General features: G+C 43.3%; 1 protein-coding gene across 3 annotated transcripts in view; it reads left to right on the forward strand.

Annotated features, from left to right (window-relative positions):
• Positions 1 to 19,704, forward strand: part of LOC118769839 (prominin-1-A-like) — a 68,064-nt gene that overhangs the window by 22,611 nt on the left and 25,749 nt on the right. For all 3 annotated transcript variants that reach the window (XM_036517183.1, XM_036517184.1, XM_036517185.1), the window contains exons 2-3: positions 5,407 to 5,465; positions 10,149 to 10,354. In XM_036517183.1, the coding sequence (XP_036373076.1) occupies positions 5,407 to 5,465; positions 10,149 to 10,354 (265 nt within the window). The remainder of the gene's footprint in view (positions 1 to 5,406; positions 5,466 to 10,148; positions 10,355 to 19,704) is intronic.

A 19,704-nucleotide genomic window follows, 5' to 3' on the forward strand; every position in this document is an offset into this window, starting at 1 on the left:
TTTGGAGTGGTCTGGCAATGGGACGTGTGTGTGTGTGTGTGTGTGTGTGTGTGTGTACACATGTGTGTGTGTACACATGTGTGTGTCAATTGTTGTCTGTCAATGTGTTGGCATGAGTCATCTCTAAACAATTGCCACAGCAGAAGCCAGAGGGCCTAGTGATACAGCACAACGTTGACAGCATTGAGATGATTTCGCAATGCACCCCTCAGCCCCCTGACACACTTACAGTTACCCCACATCTACACCACATTGTAGGCCACTCCCCTGTTTTCAGCCAATCACAGTACACTAAAGCCTTGCTCTTGTCTGGAGTCGCCAATTGCATGCGTACCATTTTGTCCTTCAGGAAAATCTGTGGGAACCAGTGAGGTGTGTTTGTGAGAAGTAAGAAAACTGACAGGTTTCAGAAGGTCTGAAACTGACAGCCTCTGTAGAGGAGTGGGGTGGGTCCATGCAAGCCCACTGAGATCTACTGCAGTTCCAAACAGATCTGATCCACTTGTCATTGCTTCCAAAAACTCACTGTACTGACTCCAGCATCATAAATACAAGATTATTATTATTACCTCAACACAAAACAGAGAAAAGAACATGTTTGAACCAGGTCACTAGACACAGAGTATTCAGACAGTAACACAAAGGAGTTTGAAGAGGAGAAGAATACCTAGCAAAGGCCAGATTTCCTGTTTATTGTTAATTTTTTTTTTTCTCAGTGGATCGTCTTACACGCATATGAATCAACACTGTCTAAATTAAGAGCCTGTTAGTATACATAGACCTTTCCCTTGATACCAACATCAATTAAACAAACCATGCCTTTTTAAATTGCTTGTTTTCATTGTGCTCATTGTACAAGAAGTGAGGGCATACATAACAAGTGAGCAAAACGTGTATCCTAGTGCCTTTCTGTGAAATATTGCAGATTCAGCAACATACCCAACTATCAATGTGAAGCTTTTGAATTTTTAATGACTCTATTGAGGTGGTTATTTCATTTTTACTCCATGTTAAAGCATCACAATGATTCCCTTTGAAGTCCTGGCCAAAAGCATCTGTCTTGAGCAGTTATTGATTGTATGTGAAAAGATAGCTGGTTCCTCCACGATGCCCTGCAGGCCAATGTATCTTAGAAATCGACCAATCAGGGTCATTTGGAACTAAATTTATAGAAGGACTAATACAGCCAGTTGCTGGGGTACAATGGAAGACTCGTACTGCCCTTGTAGTGGTCAGTGTGTTTCTGCATAACAGAGGGTTGTAACACGTTTTGAGCCAATAGATGATAGTAAAAACAATATGCACAGGGATATGTGTAGCGTGTTTGGTGGTGGGCTTATTTTTGAGACTGGGTATGATTCTGAACATTGTCAAAATGCAAATTAATGAGGCAGTTGACATAACATGTAACCATCAGCTTGTATCCTTCATCCATTCAGTGTTTGACTGATACCAGTGTATATAGGCTGTGTGTGTGCGTGTGCGTGTGCGCGTGAATGTGTGCGTGCGTGTGTGTATGTGTGTTCTGATGTGGTATTTGACGGGTGATCCTGTGTGAAAGGTGCTGTGCAGGATGGGGGCTGCTGCCTGGCAGGGGTGTTGCCTCTCTGTGGGGACTTGCTTTCCTCCGGGTAAAAAGCAACAGCAACAAACATAGTCATATTTCAAGGTCAGATTGGAGACCTTCTTGCGCAAACTAGAAAAAATGGTAGAGATGTTTTTTACCTCACATCTCTGCCTTTTGCGTGTTACCATGTGCCCCATTCCCATCACAGCTCGAGCAGTCTGGGTGTAGCCAGTGGAGGAGTTACACATATGGCTACAGAAAAATAATAAAGTATTGACGTTATGGCATCATGGCCTATGTTTGTTAATGAAATGCCTTTTAACAAATATATTAAGGTGCCGGTAGTAAGGACCGGCACAGAAAGTTGGCAAAGGCATATCTGCCTTGCTGATGGATGACCTCACAGCTCCATAATCATCACACCCAGGTGAGGCCGAGGCTTGTGTGCTGTTCTCTGCCCCGTAAACCCCAACCCCTGGCATATCCCATCAGACCCAAGGACAGGTGTTTGCTGTTAGACTGGCTACTCTTTCAGAGCATTCACGCAGACAAGCAGCCTCCCAGTGTCACACAATGAAAGTCATTATGCTCTGCGGAGAGCTGGTCTCAGCTACGGCCAGGACTAAAAAGAGGGATGTGTGCGTATAAGCTTTATGTCCCACCCTCTTTCTCAATACCGCCAATCAGGTAAGAGGGAGAAGAACTGAATGGTATAGCTGTTTTTGCAAAAAAAAAAAAAAACACCTGCTCTGAAATTGGCTACAATGGTGATTTTATACTAGATGATTTTGTTTTATTCTAAATTTATCATCTGACTAGTCAGCTGAAATAGGTGTTCATAAGGCTCAAGAACTGCGAAGCAGGTGTTTGCAATTGCTGCCACTTTCTGCAGATGCCAGTGAATGACTACCCACTGTCTCTCACCCCCTGCCAGTGTTTAAACTGTCTCCATATGGCCTGGCAGGCAGTCCTCAGTTCTGCAATTTCTGTGTGAAAACCCACTTTTACTCTCTTATTCCTCCCATTCCTGTCCTCTCTTGCTTACGCTGTCTGTGCCGCTCTCTCCCTCTCTCTCACCCCCCCCATCCCATTCTTTCCCTTCTTTCTCTTTCCCTCTTCCACCCCTCTGTTTTTTTTCCCTCTCTCTCATGGCTAGTTTCAAGTGTTGAATGTTAAGAGAGGATTTTAAAGTGGCTCCATCTTTACGACAAATCAGTCGGGCTCCTGGAATCCCCTGCTCCCGGGGCCTCTCCAGCTGGACCTGCGTCCGCCTTGTGACAGAGAGAGGATCACGAGCAATCGGGAGCGACAAACGTGTGGATGTACCACACACACACACACGCCCTCCCATACACCCCCAGCTGTGGTCACACTCTTTTGTGGCATGCCCGTGTAGCATTGTCACATGTGATAAATACTTTTTTTTTTTGTGCTGTATGTGTAGATTTAGGTGCGGTTTCCATTTTGATCCTGCAGGGTGATTTCTTTTTTTAATCTGATTTGCGTCATTCATAAAATTATACGCATGACAAAAAAGCAAAACAGTATGCACATTTTATGTCCATGAAACTTGATGGTAATCAGAGCGATGTCTTTTTCCTGATAATCTGAAGTCACGGTGGCATGCTCTAGATCTGTATCTACATGTTAGCTACATGTCATCAGATTCAGGCCTCCATTTCCTGGTGTGACTGTCCGTTGTCATTGCGATCAGCATGTTTGTGTGGTCCTGGTTGTCATAGTGGTGCATCCTGTCCTACATACATACCTTGTTTACCAAGTGTCCCTTTTCACGTTCACGTTCAAAGACATGCATGCCAAATGAATGGTGTCACTGTCCTGCCTATTCTCACATTTTTACATAACATTCCTGTATCCTATGCATTTAAATGAGCGAAACATAACTCATGGTAATGAATTATGTATAGTTGTTGCAAGCTGGAATGCGTACTGACTCGAGGGCAGGTTTAGCATTTGCACTGAGGATAGCCCATTTTGCGGTGTGCTATACATTACAGAGTGACTGCGTGTTGATGAGGGGACAGCGGCGGTGGCGTCGCGGTTGCGCTGTTTGTTATTCACCGCTGCGGAGATGCACTGAGGCGAGCAGACGCCGCTCTCGCCCCGGCGTCCCGTGTTTGCTGGAAACGGGCAAAGGATGCACAGCCGATGGGCAGATGGTAGCCCTGTCGCCTTCGCTTAGGGGTCTCTAAGTAGAGGATAGCATTAGCGTCAGGCGTGCAGGTCTGCCGTACGGTAAAGGGGAGCTTTGGAGGCCCAATCCCATTACCGCTCCGTAATCTGGAGCGCAAACATGACCATGCGTGTCACTGGGCTAACCTATCCAGAGAGGCCCCGGGCCTCGAGAGGTCGTGCCTTCTGCACTCTCGCTAAACCGATCAGCCGGAGCACAAACAGCTCCCTGTGCAGTGTCGCTATGGTCATAGTCTTTCTCCTGAGCATCAGAGAGCCGATGCGTGTTTATACTGGAGTTTCAGCTGTCTCTGAATCACACTGCTCACCTGTTTTCTCACATTTTGTGCTCTAGTAATGCAACTCACCCATAACGGAGAGGAAGGCCTGGTTTCCCTCAATAAATGGCTTGATGACCATGATTCCCTGCCACCATCATACTCTTAAAACCACATAAGGAAGTATGTCGCAATTTCTCTTGTTTTTAAAGCTGAACACATAGAGGCAAAATCAGACGCAGAGGCATTTTTCATTGTTTGAAACAAATCTCTCAACACATCTGAGCTGTTAAGGACTACGTGGTAGATATTTGTATGCCAGTGCCAATATGTGTCAATGAAGGATTCACTACTTAAAGTGGCTTACATGTATATTTATTTCTCCATACACCTGGAAATTTCCCTTTCTTTTATACAGGCGTATGCATAGGCCCAGTTCATTAAGTCCCTGAAAGTGGTTCCTGAAGTCAAAGCTGTCATGTCCCATGGAGGGTGGTGCACTCCAGTTTAATCAACCTGAGAGGGTTTCTTACTTCAGTGCTTTGAAATGCTCATGGAAGGTGACACTTGTTGACAAGAACAGGTTTACATCCTGAGGGACAAAGAGCAACCTCGTAAAAAGCTTCAGCTACAAAGTCATTAAGTTGTTTACGGAAGTACATAACTCAAAAAAGTATGCTTGCCTGAGAGCTCCTCTGCTTGTCTCTTTACTGTCTACCCTCACCATCATCCCATATCAAGTATTACATTTCCTCTCTTTTAAGTAGATATTTTTTTCTAACACAACGGATCATGTTATTGGTAGATCTGGGCCTTATCTGTGTTATCCTTCATACACCGCTCTCTTCATTCTTTGTTGTCTGCTATGTATGACGTTCCTGTTTCTCTACTCCCTAGCTAATACAGTCACGATTTTGTGTACTTCTTGAAGTCTCAGTGTCTCTAGTGCTTCTAGATGCCAAACTACAGTGGCTTTGTTGCTACTGAGCATGTACTTTGTCAGCCAGTTCAAGCTCATGAGATGTGTGGACGTGTACAGGTACCTCAAAGAATGTTGTCAAATAATTCAAATTAACTGTGATTGAATGTTGTGAAATATAAGCAAATGACAGGTGGAAGGTTTCTGTGTATCTGTTTTAGCTTAGCGTATTCGGTCTTTCTCCTCAACCAAGCCATTTATTTACGTTTATTTACCCTTCTCCATGTCACAGTGGTATTTTTATTTATTTATTTACTCATCATAAAACGTGTATTCGCTTAAAGGAAAAACTATGTTTGCAGTAGTCTTGTCTTGTCTTACGGCGCGTTTGAAAGCAAGCGGCGGTTCCTCTGACTCACGCTGTGCTCGTTCTCCCCGTGTCATTTCAGATCTCATCGTCAAGCTGGCTCAGCAGAACCTGATAGCGCTTCAGACCGAGTACCAGAAGGTAACCGTGTGCGTTGCCCGCTAGGGCAAATGGACGAGCGCAGTCTAGCACAGCCTTGAAGCCTTGATGCGGGGCTAAATCACGTGTGTTTGCTGTCTTTACTGTCGAGAGGCAGTCTGCATGGCTGCACTGGACAGATGCTAACAGCTGTTGGTATAGTGTACCCTATTACCAGCTAAGAAGAACAGTGTTTGTTCATCTTTTTAATACAGTGCACTCCACTTATTTGAAATACTAGCATAAGCATTAACTGCAAAAGTCATCAAAAACGCTGGGCCAGAATCATTTTTATACTAACACTCTGCTTATGAGAATTAAGCAATTTGCTCATAAGAGTCACTTTGGGTTCTCTGTATAATGTGTTCGTGAAAGGAATGTAGTGGCACATAATTCATGAAAAAATCTGTTAGAATTTAATTGTAGCTTATCTCTTATTTATGAATTACCAAAGCACCTAGCGCATAAAATATTTTGAGAAAAAAATGTGCAGTTTAGCACATTGGATGGATGCCAGACAACATGGCAGAAACAAGAAAAAAGCTTTAAGCAGCTGAAAAACGCTGCCTAGAGGGTTATGATAGTCTAAAGACCAATGAGAGAAATGCAGCTGTTTCAGGAAGAACTAAGAAGGAGTTACATCATGGAAACAAGTGCAACCTGGCACCAGTTTTCATGGAGATGTTTAAAATTAATTAACGTGGGTCATGTTTTTTACTTTATTTAATAGAGAATTGTATAAAAATACTGAACACTTCAAATTCACTTTGCTCCAACAACTAAGCTGAGGATAATCAGATGATTAAGAGAAAATGTAGTTCATATTGTAAAAGAATATGTTGCTACTTCATTCTGAACTCTGCTTTTGGGAACCAACTGCTGATAAGAATCAAACGGTTCTGAACGGATGTAATACTTGAAAGCGGAGTGCACTGTAATACTACACATGTAATATTTGACCACTTGTCTTTTTCGCAAGTTCTAGCCTTGTGTCTCTTCTATAAGAAGACAACACTACAGTGAACAAGATCAACGATGTATAAAATGATCAATGCACGGAACTTAATATCTGCTCTTACTTCATTGTGCTGCAGCAATCTGATTATAAACCCTTGTGGAACTGTGTGCAGCTGTGTGCTGATGAGGGAGAGAGAAGTTTGCTTTGTCATGCTTATTGTTTTTAGCATGTTTTCACAGTATGAGCCATTCGTGTGTTTTTTGATTTTGTTTCGTTTGAGTGTTTTTTTTTTGGCCAGCCACTGACCCCACTTGTTCTGTTGCTGGTTTGCCTCGATGATAACGCCGCATTCACTGGTCGCCTTGCCTTTGTTTTCTGCATGCCGCTGCTTCTTTACATGTGCCCTCCATCTGCTGTGGCGCTACAGCCAGAGAACGTTGTTCTGACGCTCCAGGTAAAGTCGAGCAAGCATCCCAACAACCTGCACACCCTGCCCCCCCCCACACACACACACACTCCGCTCCTTTTTCTTTTTTCCTTTGTTTCCCCAACCCTGTCCCACACCTCTGCCCTCTCCCCCTCTCACGTCTCTCTCTTAGCGGGACCTGTGACCTGGGAATGGGAGAAGTGTCTTGGAAACTAAAATCCGGTCATTCCTCATTATTACATTACGTTACATTATTTTAGGGGATGCTCTTATCCAGAGCGCCTTCCGGCACTATAATCATATTATATTAACATGTATAATAGTCATGTTGATATTAACATGTCTAAGTGTGGCTTCATAAGGGCTTTATAAACCATAGAACTGCCACTTTGTAATGTGGTGGTAATCAAATGTTATGCTTTACAATGTCCACAATTCCATATACTTAAACTTAACACTGTGGTAAAATCCTATCCTCCTGATAGTTTTGGTTTCCTGAGGAGGATTTTTCCAATTGGCTGACACAGTGCTCACATGTAACGTTCCTGGTTGGAGTGTGAAAGGATTGAAGCAATTTCCCCGACACTAACTCCTCCAGTGTGTGAGGTCCACCTACACACGCTTTGGATGTGTTCCATTCCCCACAGATACATTACATGTGCTGACATAGAGCTCTGCTGGGTGTTGGGGTAACACAACATTATTTATTTGCTTATGTATGCATTTATACAGCTCATTCATTTATATATTTATGTATTTATTTGTGCATTTGTTTTTACATGTCCATCTAGACAGCTGGATATTTACTTGAGAAATTTATTCTTTTGTGGGTACAACAGTTCCTCATGTAAGAAAGAAACCCTCAGTGGGAATGGAGGATGGAGGCATGTCTGTCAGCACTTTGATGTGAAGTTGATCATTTCAACGAGTAGCTCAGTGGCTCATCAATGTAAAAATTCCACTCTGGTACATGGTCACGAGGTCCCCGTGGTTAAGGGGGGGGGTTACTTGTCATTCCCTGGTTGTCCTTTTCTGTGCCACGATGACTCACTTAGAGTGAAGCCAGGGGATTTTAAACAAGCCAGTAATGAGGTGGATTTTTTTTTTTGGCTCCTCACGCCAGGACTTAGCTTACTCTGACGTGCTTACATCAGCTCAGTGGAGTCCTGAGAGGGCAGATTGACTTTGTATTGTTGTTACCTTTTAAAATTTAGCTTATGTAGCACCATATATGAATTTTGATCAGACTTTTCAGAAAATTGTACTGACTGGTCCCCAGAACACTCCTGATTTTTCCAGTCACAAGGTCAAAGGGTGACGTCAGAAGGGCTCCCGATCGGTTTGTGATTTCCGGTCTGTTTCCTCAGCTGATTGTGCGTGAATTTTGATGACGCATGACATGAACATTGTCATGACTGTTCTCCCAAAATCAGTGACAAATTCTGCTGATAATGTTGCAGATTTTCGGTCTCACAAAGTCTTTGCGCAAACATTTTAACTGTTCCTCCTGTCCATTGTGTTCAATTACAAGTGTCATACACATTACATTTCTATCACTGATGTCAATGCATGTCCGTTATGCATTGTAATAAATGTACATGGGGCTCCTGAGTGGCTCAGTGGTTAAGGCGCTCGCCTTGAGCGCAAGCTAAGCTCTGTGGTCCAGGTTTCATAGCCAGCAATATCATCAGCTGAGTGTAACTGTGAGCCCACAGCAGAAAAACAAACTGGCTTTGTTCCACTGGGGCTAGGGGTGGGCAGGGCAGGGGTCGGCAGGGGTTGCCTGTCTTGTCATTCGCAGGCACCCTTTTTCTCATCCAGCACCTGGAGGTGGCTCGGATGATGTCAGTGAAGCTTCACTCATCCTTCACTAGGTGCTTAGCTCACAGCAGTGCGCTGGGGGACTTGTAACGTGAAAAGTAGTTGTGGCTGGCATGTGAATGTATCGGAAGATTGCAGTCACTGTGCCACCGCACTCCTGCATGAGTACAATGGTTTTTGCTGGGATGAACCAAATGCATCCAGTTGGCACTTCCAAAAAAAAACAGGGTTGCAGAGGGAGGGAAAATGCATGAAAAATGTACACAATATCAACCATGCATGTGGTCCTCCATCTGAGTAAACAAACATATAGGTGACCTACTTACCACTTCCATTTCTCTACATCACATTATTCGGATATTTATTCAATGCCTTCTGCATTTCATATTTTTGGTGCTTATTCTAATTTTGACATACTGTGGGTGTGTGCCCACTCACCATGGCCAGCCTTGTGCTGAACATTTTCTGCGTGGTGAGGCACCGTTGCTTAAATTGGATGGTTCCTTTTTGGTGCTGCATCTCGTCCACTGTTCCGTTTACTGTACACTATAGTAAATTTGGTGCCATAGTGTGGTATTAAATGTTAGGTAGTACTATGGCAATTTATGACATATCATACCAGAAATGAAATTCTATCTGACTGCAACACATAAATTATCCTGAATCATTCTCAGTTCACCTACTGATCTCACTATATTAATTAAATTACATTCATAGTAACATATCTAATGTTATACACAACCAGTGACATAGTTCAGCAGTGTGTATGCATGTATTAGTATTATATTAACATTCCAAATTCATTTCAGTAACCAGTGTTTCTAGTGTGTAATTGCACACATTTCATACCCAATCATTTCTGGCACAAATATGTGGCAAGTTGTATTGGAGTCACTTCACCACCGAAACTGTGCATAATTACAGCCTACAGGATTTTCCAGATTGATACACTTTGATAAAATATTACATTCGCAAAATAAACACAGTGATCTGGCATTTGTAATTGACATTTTGCTTGCTCCACTTGATAAAGTATAGACCTTATACTGGACTGCTATACTGCTTATAAAGCTTCTGTAAAACCTCACCCTCTGGCTTTGCTTTAGCCTTTAGAATCCCAGTCCTCAGCACAAATTAAAAACAGTGTGGCTGCGTGTGTGTGTGTGTGTGTGTGTGTGTGTGTGTGTGCACGTGTGTGCATGCATGTGTGCACACGTACGCGCACACGTACGCACCGCTAAAGCTGTGTGTATGTTGTGTGTGTGTGCGTGCATATGTATGTATTTGTGTGTTGTGTGTGTGTGTGTGTGTGTGTGTGTGTTTGTGTGTGTGTGCGTGCATATGTATGTATTTGTGTGTTGTGTGTTGTGTGTTGTGTGAATGTGTGTGTGTGTGTGTGTGTGTGTCTGTCTGTGTGTGTCTGTGTCTGTGTCTGTGTATCCAGTGGGAGGTGTCAGAGCTGTGCTCTCTCTGATTCCAGGCCATCTACTATGAGATTGGGTTCATAGTGTGCGCCTCTCTGGGGGTGCTGTTCGTGCTGCTGATGCCCCTGGTGGGATTCTGCTTCTGCATGTGCCGCTGCTGCGAGAACTGCGGCGGGGAGATGCACCAGAGGCAGAGGAAGAACGCCGACTGCCGCCGGGGCTTCTTCACCACGCTCCTCATCGCCACCTCCGTCATCATCTCGTGAGTCGGCCACCTGCCGTGCAAATCCCCAACCCCAATCGCGCTCTCTCACCTCAGCCTAACACCCGCCCGTCGCCCCGCAACGTGCGCAGGAAGCAGCGTATGCCAGGGTGCCAACTCTGCAGCTGACAATGAGGCCCCAGGACTAAACTGAGCCCATCCACACTGCTAGATCCAATCAACACCAAGCAAACTCACACAGGCAGTGTATTTGCACATAATCAGCTCTGAGACAAGAACACACTGTGTCCTGTTTAATTAGACTATTGTTATACAGGGCTCTTTAAGGGTGACTTCAATGTAAACTGCTTATGTTTCCAGTGGTAGCTGCCCACATTGAAAAGCTGCCCGTTTGTTTTGGTAGACGTGGATAGTTAAAATCCGTTTGTTTGATCTTGATCACTTTAACACATAAACTTAGACAGCTAAGCTGGTTTGGACCTTCCCATGTGGCATTTGAAGTTATTTCGATTTTAGCATTGTGTTAGCTAACAGGTGGAAGAAGCCAAATGTTTCACGAGCAGTCTGTTGGCTACGCGCGAAAAGAAATGAAGGTCTGGGTACTTTTAGTTCTCAGACTTAATGAAATGTTACCGTTTCAGCAGAAAACAAGTAGGCTGAAAGGTTTCAGGACAGCCATCTGCTTTCAAGGGAACATATGGTGATTGGTAAATTCTGAAATGCCTGCATACATACAGTATGTATACATCCATACAGTGCCACTACATACTTCATGCTTTCAGGAATGGGACTGTCACTCACATGCTTACATGAGAGTGTGTTGTAAAACTTGTAGAAGGAAATTGGTATTTCTTTGCTCTAAAGATAGTTCTCTTGCTTGTGAGCACAACATATAAAAGATTTAGACTTTCAGAGAAGTCACCCTTTTAACTTTCTCGGATGACTAAATTGTCTACTGTTTCTCTGAGATACTGCAGGATCTTGAAACACGCCCCTCCCCTCCCCCTCCCCCTCCCCCTCCCCTCCCCCTCCCCCTCCCCCCTCCCCCTCCCCCTCCCCGCTCCCATTCACATAGTTACTTTTTAAGCAGCATTTTTTAAAAACTTTTTGCCCTTGGTGTTCTTCCCACCCTCCGGTCCACGATGGAGACCTCTGAGGCAGTTTAATTATCTCTTCTTGAGAGGTTTATTTGATATCTCCCTCCTGCGGACATTCCATCACATCTTCCTGGCTGCCAGGAGGCCTGCCATCTTTCCCTGGAAACCTCTGAACAGGTCTCAGAGGGGAGGCCAGGGACCTGGCCTAATAAAAAACAGTAATCCTGTCCATCACCAGCACCAGCTCTTTGTCTCAGAGAAGGCCAAAAAGAACATTGCTCTTCTTCGTCCTCTTCTCCTCCTGGTAGGGAGGAGTTTCGTAACACCCAATGAGAGCATAACCAGTCAAGCTTCATTTGTGTGGACATACAAATGCACGTACACAGATACATACATACTAATATACATTTAGGTACATGAAGTACATTTAGGTAATGAAATACACAGCACTGTCTGTGTTTACAGTTAATGCCATAGTGAGGGAGCTGCTGGGTTTCCTAGCTGAATGGTTAGCATGCATTTATAAGATTCATGCCTTCTGTTTTTTTTTTTTTTTTTTTTTTGTATCAGCTGAAATGAGCTCCTCATGAGCTTGAACAATGTAACCCTAAGTATTTATGCTGCCTATGGCTTTAATGTCTGAGTATGACTGATGAAAATTATCAGGTCACCATATTTCCCCATGTTCACAAAAGACGCAAAGTCTGCTGTAACATCCATACATCTTTTAGTTTGTTTTAATCAGCAGGCATTCATACAGTGCAAAAATAAGCAACTTTCAGATCCACATCATCGGTTACAGTACAGAGGACACAGATGAAAATAAAATGAGGAATACATTGTTAAATACACCCATTACACTGAGGAATATGACTAAATAAATCCAGACTTCACAGCTTTCCTGTACAATACACATGATGTGAGCACTATGTTTTAATGCTAATCGAACATTGGAAGGAAAAACAGCAAATACACTATGAATCCAGGACATGTTTTCCCTCTTTTCATCTGCTGACCAGTGGGTCCAGTTAAAGTTCATTAGCCTAATTCCCTGTGTGGGGTGCGGAGTGGGGGGGTGGGGGGTGGGGGGGTGGGGGGAACGTGAATGTGATCGAAATAGTATTGGGGTCAAAGGTGGTGCCGTCACAGCTGGTCTCTTGCGTGATCGTCAAGCTGTGCAGAGTGCATTTCACCGAAGTAATCCAGAGGGTCATCCGGTCCATTCCTTCCTGCTGGGGACACAGGAGGAGGGGATGCAGTGTCATGGCACTTTCCTCTGGCTTTCCTCTGGCTGAGGGGTTTTCTCACCGTTCCTTGACATGTGCTTTGGTCTTTACCATGACCATGATTTAGAGAGAGGAACATTCAGGGAATGCTTTTGGTTGGATGTCCCAAGCAGTAAGTAATCAGGCTTCATAGGTCCAACTAAACATTCACCCTGGGGCTCAGCCTCCATTGTGCATTGTCTTCCAGAGAGCTTAAAGTCAATTTCACCTTCATATTGTACACATGAATGAAATGATTACGGCAGTATAAACTGCTTATGCTTTTTCCAGAGAACAGCCTCAGGTGACTATTAAGAAAGATGATAAATGTATTTTCTCTGAATGGAAGAAATAATCTGTTTTATCAGTCAGAATACATGTCTCATTTCTCAGTGTTTTTACCAAGTTAAATACATCCAGAAGGACAAGATGTTCTGGATTTGATCACAATGATTTGCTCTGTGCTGTTTTTGCAGTATTAGTCATGTCATGAATGACTAATATATCCCCCACTTCTTGTAAGTTTCAATTGTTCCATACGAATCAAATTGAATATATTGATGCTCCTGAAGTCTTACTTTAATGTTCACAGAGATCTTAGCAGTTTTTAAGACAATGAGCCAAGTTGCCTTTTAACATTTTTGCTCATGAAAAGCAAAGAAAAAAAATGCTATCTGTCTGTAGATCAGTTTTTCTGATGGTAGTCGGAGACAGTTAAAAAGCAATCATTGCACCCCAAAGAGTGAATCTAAAACAAGAACAGCCAGTTATTCTGTGATTATCTGCATTTCTTGTTAACCAGGTGGAAAGGCAAAGGTAGAGCTATTTTTAACCATGAAAATAACCACACCGCAGGGGCGTTGTATGCGGCAAAGATCACGTGAAGCGGAATCCTCTTTAGGTTGGATTCCGGAACACATCCTTCTTAAAGTAGTTATGGATACCAGCTATGGAGACCACACAGTGTAGAGAACTATGGGTGTATGTTTTTGTGTGTGTGTGTGTGTGTGTGGAGGGGGTTGGTAGGGGGATTCTAATAGCAAAAAAAAAGAAACAGTCCTGTATCCAGAATAGGCCAATTCTTCTAACTGTTGCTTTTATTTACATTTACATATATTCATTTAGCAGACGCTTTTATCCAAAGCAACATACAAAAGTGCATATAGTGGGAAAACAGGCACAAGGGCAAGATGTGTACAGGTCATACAATGCAGATAGTGCTGAAGCTGAGCACAAGGTCACTGTAGCTAGACAGAACTAATCTGATCTAAGGTTACAAATATTAAATACAGTCACTGGGACAATAAAGTGCTGCCATACTACCTAGGCAAAAAGTGCTACAAATACAATGGAAGAGATAGTGCTACAAGTACGAGCCAAGAATCTTAGATTTACAAGGTCAAATGGCAAGGGTGTCAGTCCAGGTAGAGTCTGAAGAGGTGTGTCTGAAAGGTTGGAGTGAAGAAGTTGTTCTCAGGAGGGTGGGGAGTTCAATCCACCACTGGGGGGCGATGATGGAAAAGCAACATTGAGAGGAGTGTGGGCCTTTCGTTCTGTTGGTGGGAGGAGTGACGCATCCGGATGTAGCAGAGCGAAGTTGTCGAGCGGGTGTGTAGGGTAGGATGAGGTCCTGGAGGTAGGTCGGGGTGGTCTTTTTTGCAGCAGAAAAGGTGAGGGTCAGGGTTTTGAAGCGGATCCTGGCTGCGAACAGCAGCCAGTGGAGGGATCTCAGTAAAGGGGTGACGCAGGACAACTTTGGGAGGTTGTAGATCAGCCTAGCAGCTGCGCTTTGGATGAGCTGCAGTGGCTGAATGGTGCAGGCTGGGAGGCCTGCAAGGAGGGCATTGCAATAATCCAATAGTCACTTTTTCAGACTGAAGAGCTTATTCCAGGACCCATTATAGCCCAGCTTTTTTGGAGAGATTTTCCTTATAGAATCATAATGTAAATGTAAATGTATTCTTTCAGTACATAGCCAGAACACTTTATGCAGAACTGCTGTAAGGCAAAAGTGAGCAAGTACTAGTAATTAGTGTTAGTGAACATAGTCTTACCTGGAAAGAAACTTCCTGCCAGTTTTAATGTGCATATATTAACTGTTCATTGCAAGGAAACCGTAAACACTGAATATCTCTACCGACCTGTGTTAAGCTGACAACAATTTTAATAACCTTGATCACAAAACCCGTTAAAATGTGTTTGAGCAGGATGTTGTTACTGTTGTTAAAGTTAGAATGTGGGGGGATAAATTTACTGGAACAATTAAGCAACAAGAGCTCAAACAGCTTCGCCCCACCTTGGATGATTCAAACCTGGATCCTTCCACTCTGGCTCTGTTATTACTACTCCACGATGCAATAGCAGTTTGTGTTCATTACTGCTTTAGGCAGCCACAGTACTTCTGCCCCCCCCCCCTCATTTGAGTGGCATTTCTGCGGGGAAGTGAACTGTGAGTCACTCGGTCCGCCTTCGGCTTTATCAACCCTGGCTTACTGGAGAGGATCACCCGAGCCGCCAGATGAACTGAAGTCAGCTCTCGGGCGATGCTGGCGACCCAGAAAGCGCCGGGGCTCAGCTCATTTGCTGCATTAGATTACTTACTTGCGTTGTGGAGTTACGCGTACGTGACCCACAAGAAAGAGGTCTGCTGTTGTGGCACACGCCACGCGGCCTCTCCGATTGGCTGTCACGTCGACGCACATGTGGCCGTGACACCGCGGCATGAGCAGCATCAAGCTGTTTTCCACCGGCGCAGAGATTAAAATAGCACCCGGAATAAAATAAATCTGACAAACTCATTGCAGCTCCTCTTCACAGACAAGGGGCTGGTGTTTTTTACTCACTTCCAAAGGGGGGGAACTCCGTGATTGAGAGAGCGGTATCTTTGGTGCTGATTAAAATGTGTTAAGTCGCACTCAAAGGTTGCGTGTTTGATGAACACTAAAGAGATTAAAAAAAAAGTCAGACTGCTCTCATTGCTCTCTCATAAATGATTATACAGCACTGCTGTGTATGTAACAGCCACCCGTGGCTATCTTTGAATAATTACTAGCTACAGCTAGAGCAGTCTACTGTCTGGTTCTCATCATGTATATCTTGAAAGTGGCTGTAGCTCTTCTGGAAAAATTCAAGAAAAAAATTAACCTTGAAGAAAATGTTTATCTGGACAAAGCACATGACAAGTCAGTTGCTCTTACGTGGTCTAGATAAGAATGCTCCGTTCGTCCAATCAAACACCTTCCTTAGATTGAGTTTTCCCATAGTACTACCCGAGGTGCGATCCAAGAAGTCAGCACAAGTACTTAGGGTGCAGTTGTGGTTTTCTGCCAAACTGCCAGTTTTCTGCCAGCTTCCTGCTGTGACTGGCAAATTCAGTGTACAGAACTTTCATATACCTCTCCCCATCCGTCCAGGCTGGCAGCTTTCTAACAGCAGGGGCTGTCTCCTCTGTTTTACATGACTCTGCACCAGAGGCAAGGTTGAAGTCATCGTTATTTCATCATTTTCACCAGAGAACCTTTTGCTGAAAATACAATGCATATTTTCAGCAAATTGTTGTTTGGTGGGAGGTTGGAATATTGTAGCACAGAAAATAAAAAAGGAAAGCCACTTGGTCACAGGTTTGTAGGGAATGTACCCTTTCTCAGTGACTAGGGCAGCATGCAGGGTGGTACTTACAACACAAGATTCTAAAGTCCCGGAGGACAAAGCACCGCACCCTTGAACAAGGCTCCTAAATACAAATGTTCCAACAGAACTCCAGGTGCACCTTTCACCCTGTATAATGCTGTCAGTGTGTAAGGGCAGCAGTGTGGTGCAGTGGTTCATCTGAGACAGTAACCCAAGGTTTGCAGATTTAGTTCCCAGATACTCCTATAGCAGGCTGTAGCACAGCATTCCATCACTTCAGTAAATATCCTGCTGTTTAGCAGGACAACAAGATTAAATTTATGTAAGTTGCCTTGGAGGAGCTTGCTTGCTAAGAAAATAGTGTATCTGCTAATCTAATAATAGTCGCACAGATCATAATCTGCAGATGTATTAGCAGTGGTACAATTAACTATGAAGTTCCCCTGCTTGTGGGAATGACTGAATCTTTTTCCAGATATGTTCTTTTTAACAATGATCCTGCCATGTCAGGGATTTTCGCAGTTGTTGTTCCACCATGACTCTTGCATAACGAGACCAGTTATTTGTATTTTAATACTATATGAATTGGCTAAATTAACACGTCAGTGTCATATTCCATTAATGCAGGTGTAAATGCAGACGCGCATCTGTAGAAACGCGGAACAAATCTAGCGCATGGTAACTCGCGTTAATTAAGTGTTAAAAATTGATCCATTTATGTGATTAACAGCTCAGATGGAACAAAAAAAAAACCAAGCAAACAAACATTTCAGACATTCCAAAATGAGGTTTGCCTGCCCCTGCTCTGCAAATACTAAGGAAATATAATGAAATATGATGCAAATATTCATAACAGAGCCAGAAACAGCACTGAGGTTCCGAGGAAGGGAATGGTGCCCAGGATTACTGCATAATGCCTTGAGCCCCTAGCACCTATTCTCCTCTCATGTAAATCTGCATGAGCCGGAAACGGACGTTAGCCTTTTTGGGGTGTTACGCTTTGATAAGGCGTATGGCTCTGTCATATTCAGCAAACCCACGCAGTTTCTATTGTTTCGAAGCCCATGCAAAGCAGGAAGATTTGAGAGTGGACAGATTCCCTCCCATTGAAAATGAACAGCTGTTTTTTTTTATTTGGTTCATTGGAGCAGGGAAATGATTACAATGATATGATGAAGTCTCTTTGAGTAGGGTGCTTTCAATCAGCTTGCTATTCACAAGTGTGGATATGTATTATGTATTATGTAGATACAGACATTGAGCTGACCAAGAAAGCAAATCGCTGTTGTCGAGTAATGTTCATACATTTATTGAGAATAACAGTGTTGCTAGCAAACAGAGTTTTTTAAATGCATCCGTAAACATCTAAACATCTTTAACATGAATTATAGAAGACCTTTTGCAAATTTAAAATTTAAAGTAAGAGTTTATTGTGACAAGTCATATTCCCATTCAAGATTATAATATTATAGAAATCCTTTCATATTGCATACTTGCAGTGTGACATAACATACTTGCAGTTACAGAAATTCGTACGTGAACAGAACTGCAAATGTGTTCTTTAGTGTTCTTAATTCCATTGCCTCGTCCAAAATCAGGTTAGGATATAGCATACTAAACAATATTCATCACTTGTTCCCATCCTAATTTGAAATTATAATAATTATTAATTTAATGTTTAGGTATTTTTAAGATTTAGGACAAAATGCACAAACTCCAAATTTTGATTTCTTGCCTGAATGTTACATAACTCCACAGAAAAGTTTCAAAGTGTTTTTTTTTTCCCCACAGTACAATGCAGCATAACATAAATGTGTAGAGACAAAAAAGATACATCAAAATAATATCATCCCTGAAAGAAGAAGAGGGACGGGGAGCCCCACAAGACATATTTCTCGGTCAACATTTGAAAGTTACAGAATTAGTTTTGGTGCTGGCTTATTAGTTCCTGTCAGTACTGACCTGGATAGAATGCACAAGCTCCCATTACAAGACTGACAAACAAGAAAGACACAGAATATGTGACTTTTTACCACCCCTCACCAGGGAAGTGCTTCACTGAGCCGCCCTGGTTCTGCACCTCTGTTCCTGGGTCACGTTACAGACATTGTTTATTCTCAGTGGAAACGGCACAATGCGCTTCAGGAAAGCCGTACCGTGAGGAGAAACCAGACCCCGGCACACACCAGACCTCTGATACAGGAGTACTTCCTGTATAATATTGCAGTATAGGAATCTATGACTACCGAGTGGAAAGAGTCTACTGCTGCATCATTATGCATTGGGGCACACGGCGGCGGTACTAAAAGTGGGAGTCTGAGCTGTGTGATTACGCTTCACCACAGGAAACATGGCCTATATTCTCAATCTGAGACGCTGATCTCAATTTTCTCTTCTGAACAGGAGAGAATATTAATAGTTTTGGGATATTGTTAAAATGATTGCGAAATGAAATGATCAATGAATAATGGTGTCATTGGTTATAGGTATGCCATCACTGCTCTTCTTTCAGTTTAAACTTATACTATCTCATAGATCTAATAGAATGTTCTACAATAATATTAATAATAATAGATTTAGAGCATTTATGTAGCTCCTTTAAAATTGTTCCTGAAACCTTGCTGTATTTTGCAATATTTAGAGAGCTGATTTATCTTATTTTTTATAGGGTTTGGTATGAACCAAAAGGATTAACGATTTTTCTCCGGTCCTATTTAAAGTCAAATCACATTTCGGGCAGATAAAATCTGGGTCTTGGGCAGCAGTGTGGTGGACTGGTTAAGGAATATGTAAGTGAGTGATGGGAGATTCTAATCCCAGGTGCCACTCTGCTGTTACACCCCTCTCTGAGGTAACCCGAAATACCTCAGTAAAGAACCAATTGCATAAATGAATTGCATTTAAAATGTAAATCGCATCACAGAAAGGTGCCTGTCTCATAAATAGCACTACCGTGTGTTTGTGTTGTGGTAAGGTGCTGTCGATAGGCCCGGGAGGGACATGAGAGCGGGTGCCTCTCTGAATGGGCCTGTTGTTCGAAACGCTCTAGCCGCGATCTTCAGAGCTCCTTTGTTCATCAGAGATGATGTCGCTGACCTGGCTGAGCCGTGATGACAGCGGGCTTCCAGACGGACGGGGCTGTCCACAATGGACCTTTGTGATGAACACAGCACCGGCTGTGTCCCTCCGGTCCTTCCTTCGCCCCCTTCCTGAGCGGATCCGCAGGCGGCCCGGGCTCCACCCGCCACTCGGCCACTGCGAGCCTCCTCTCTAACCTTGCCTGTTTCCCTCAAGCTGTTATTAAGTGCACTCTCCCACAGAGTGGGAGCACACTTTACCGGGTACTCGGATATTACTGGGAAAATAAAAACGACCCTCCATATGAACAAATCCCCAA

Source organism: Megalops cyprinoides, chromosome 22 (assembly GCF_013368585.1).
Source record: "Megalops cyprinoides isolate fMegCyp1 chromosome 22, fMegCyp1.pri, whole genome shotgun sequence".
Classification (NCBI taxonomy): Eukaryota; Metazoa; Chordata; class Actinopteri; order Elopiformes; family Megalopidae; genus Megalops; species Megalops cyprinoides.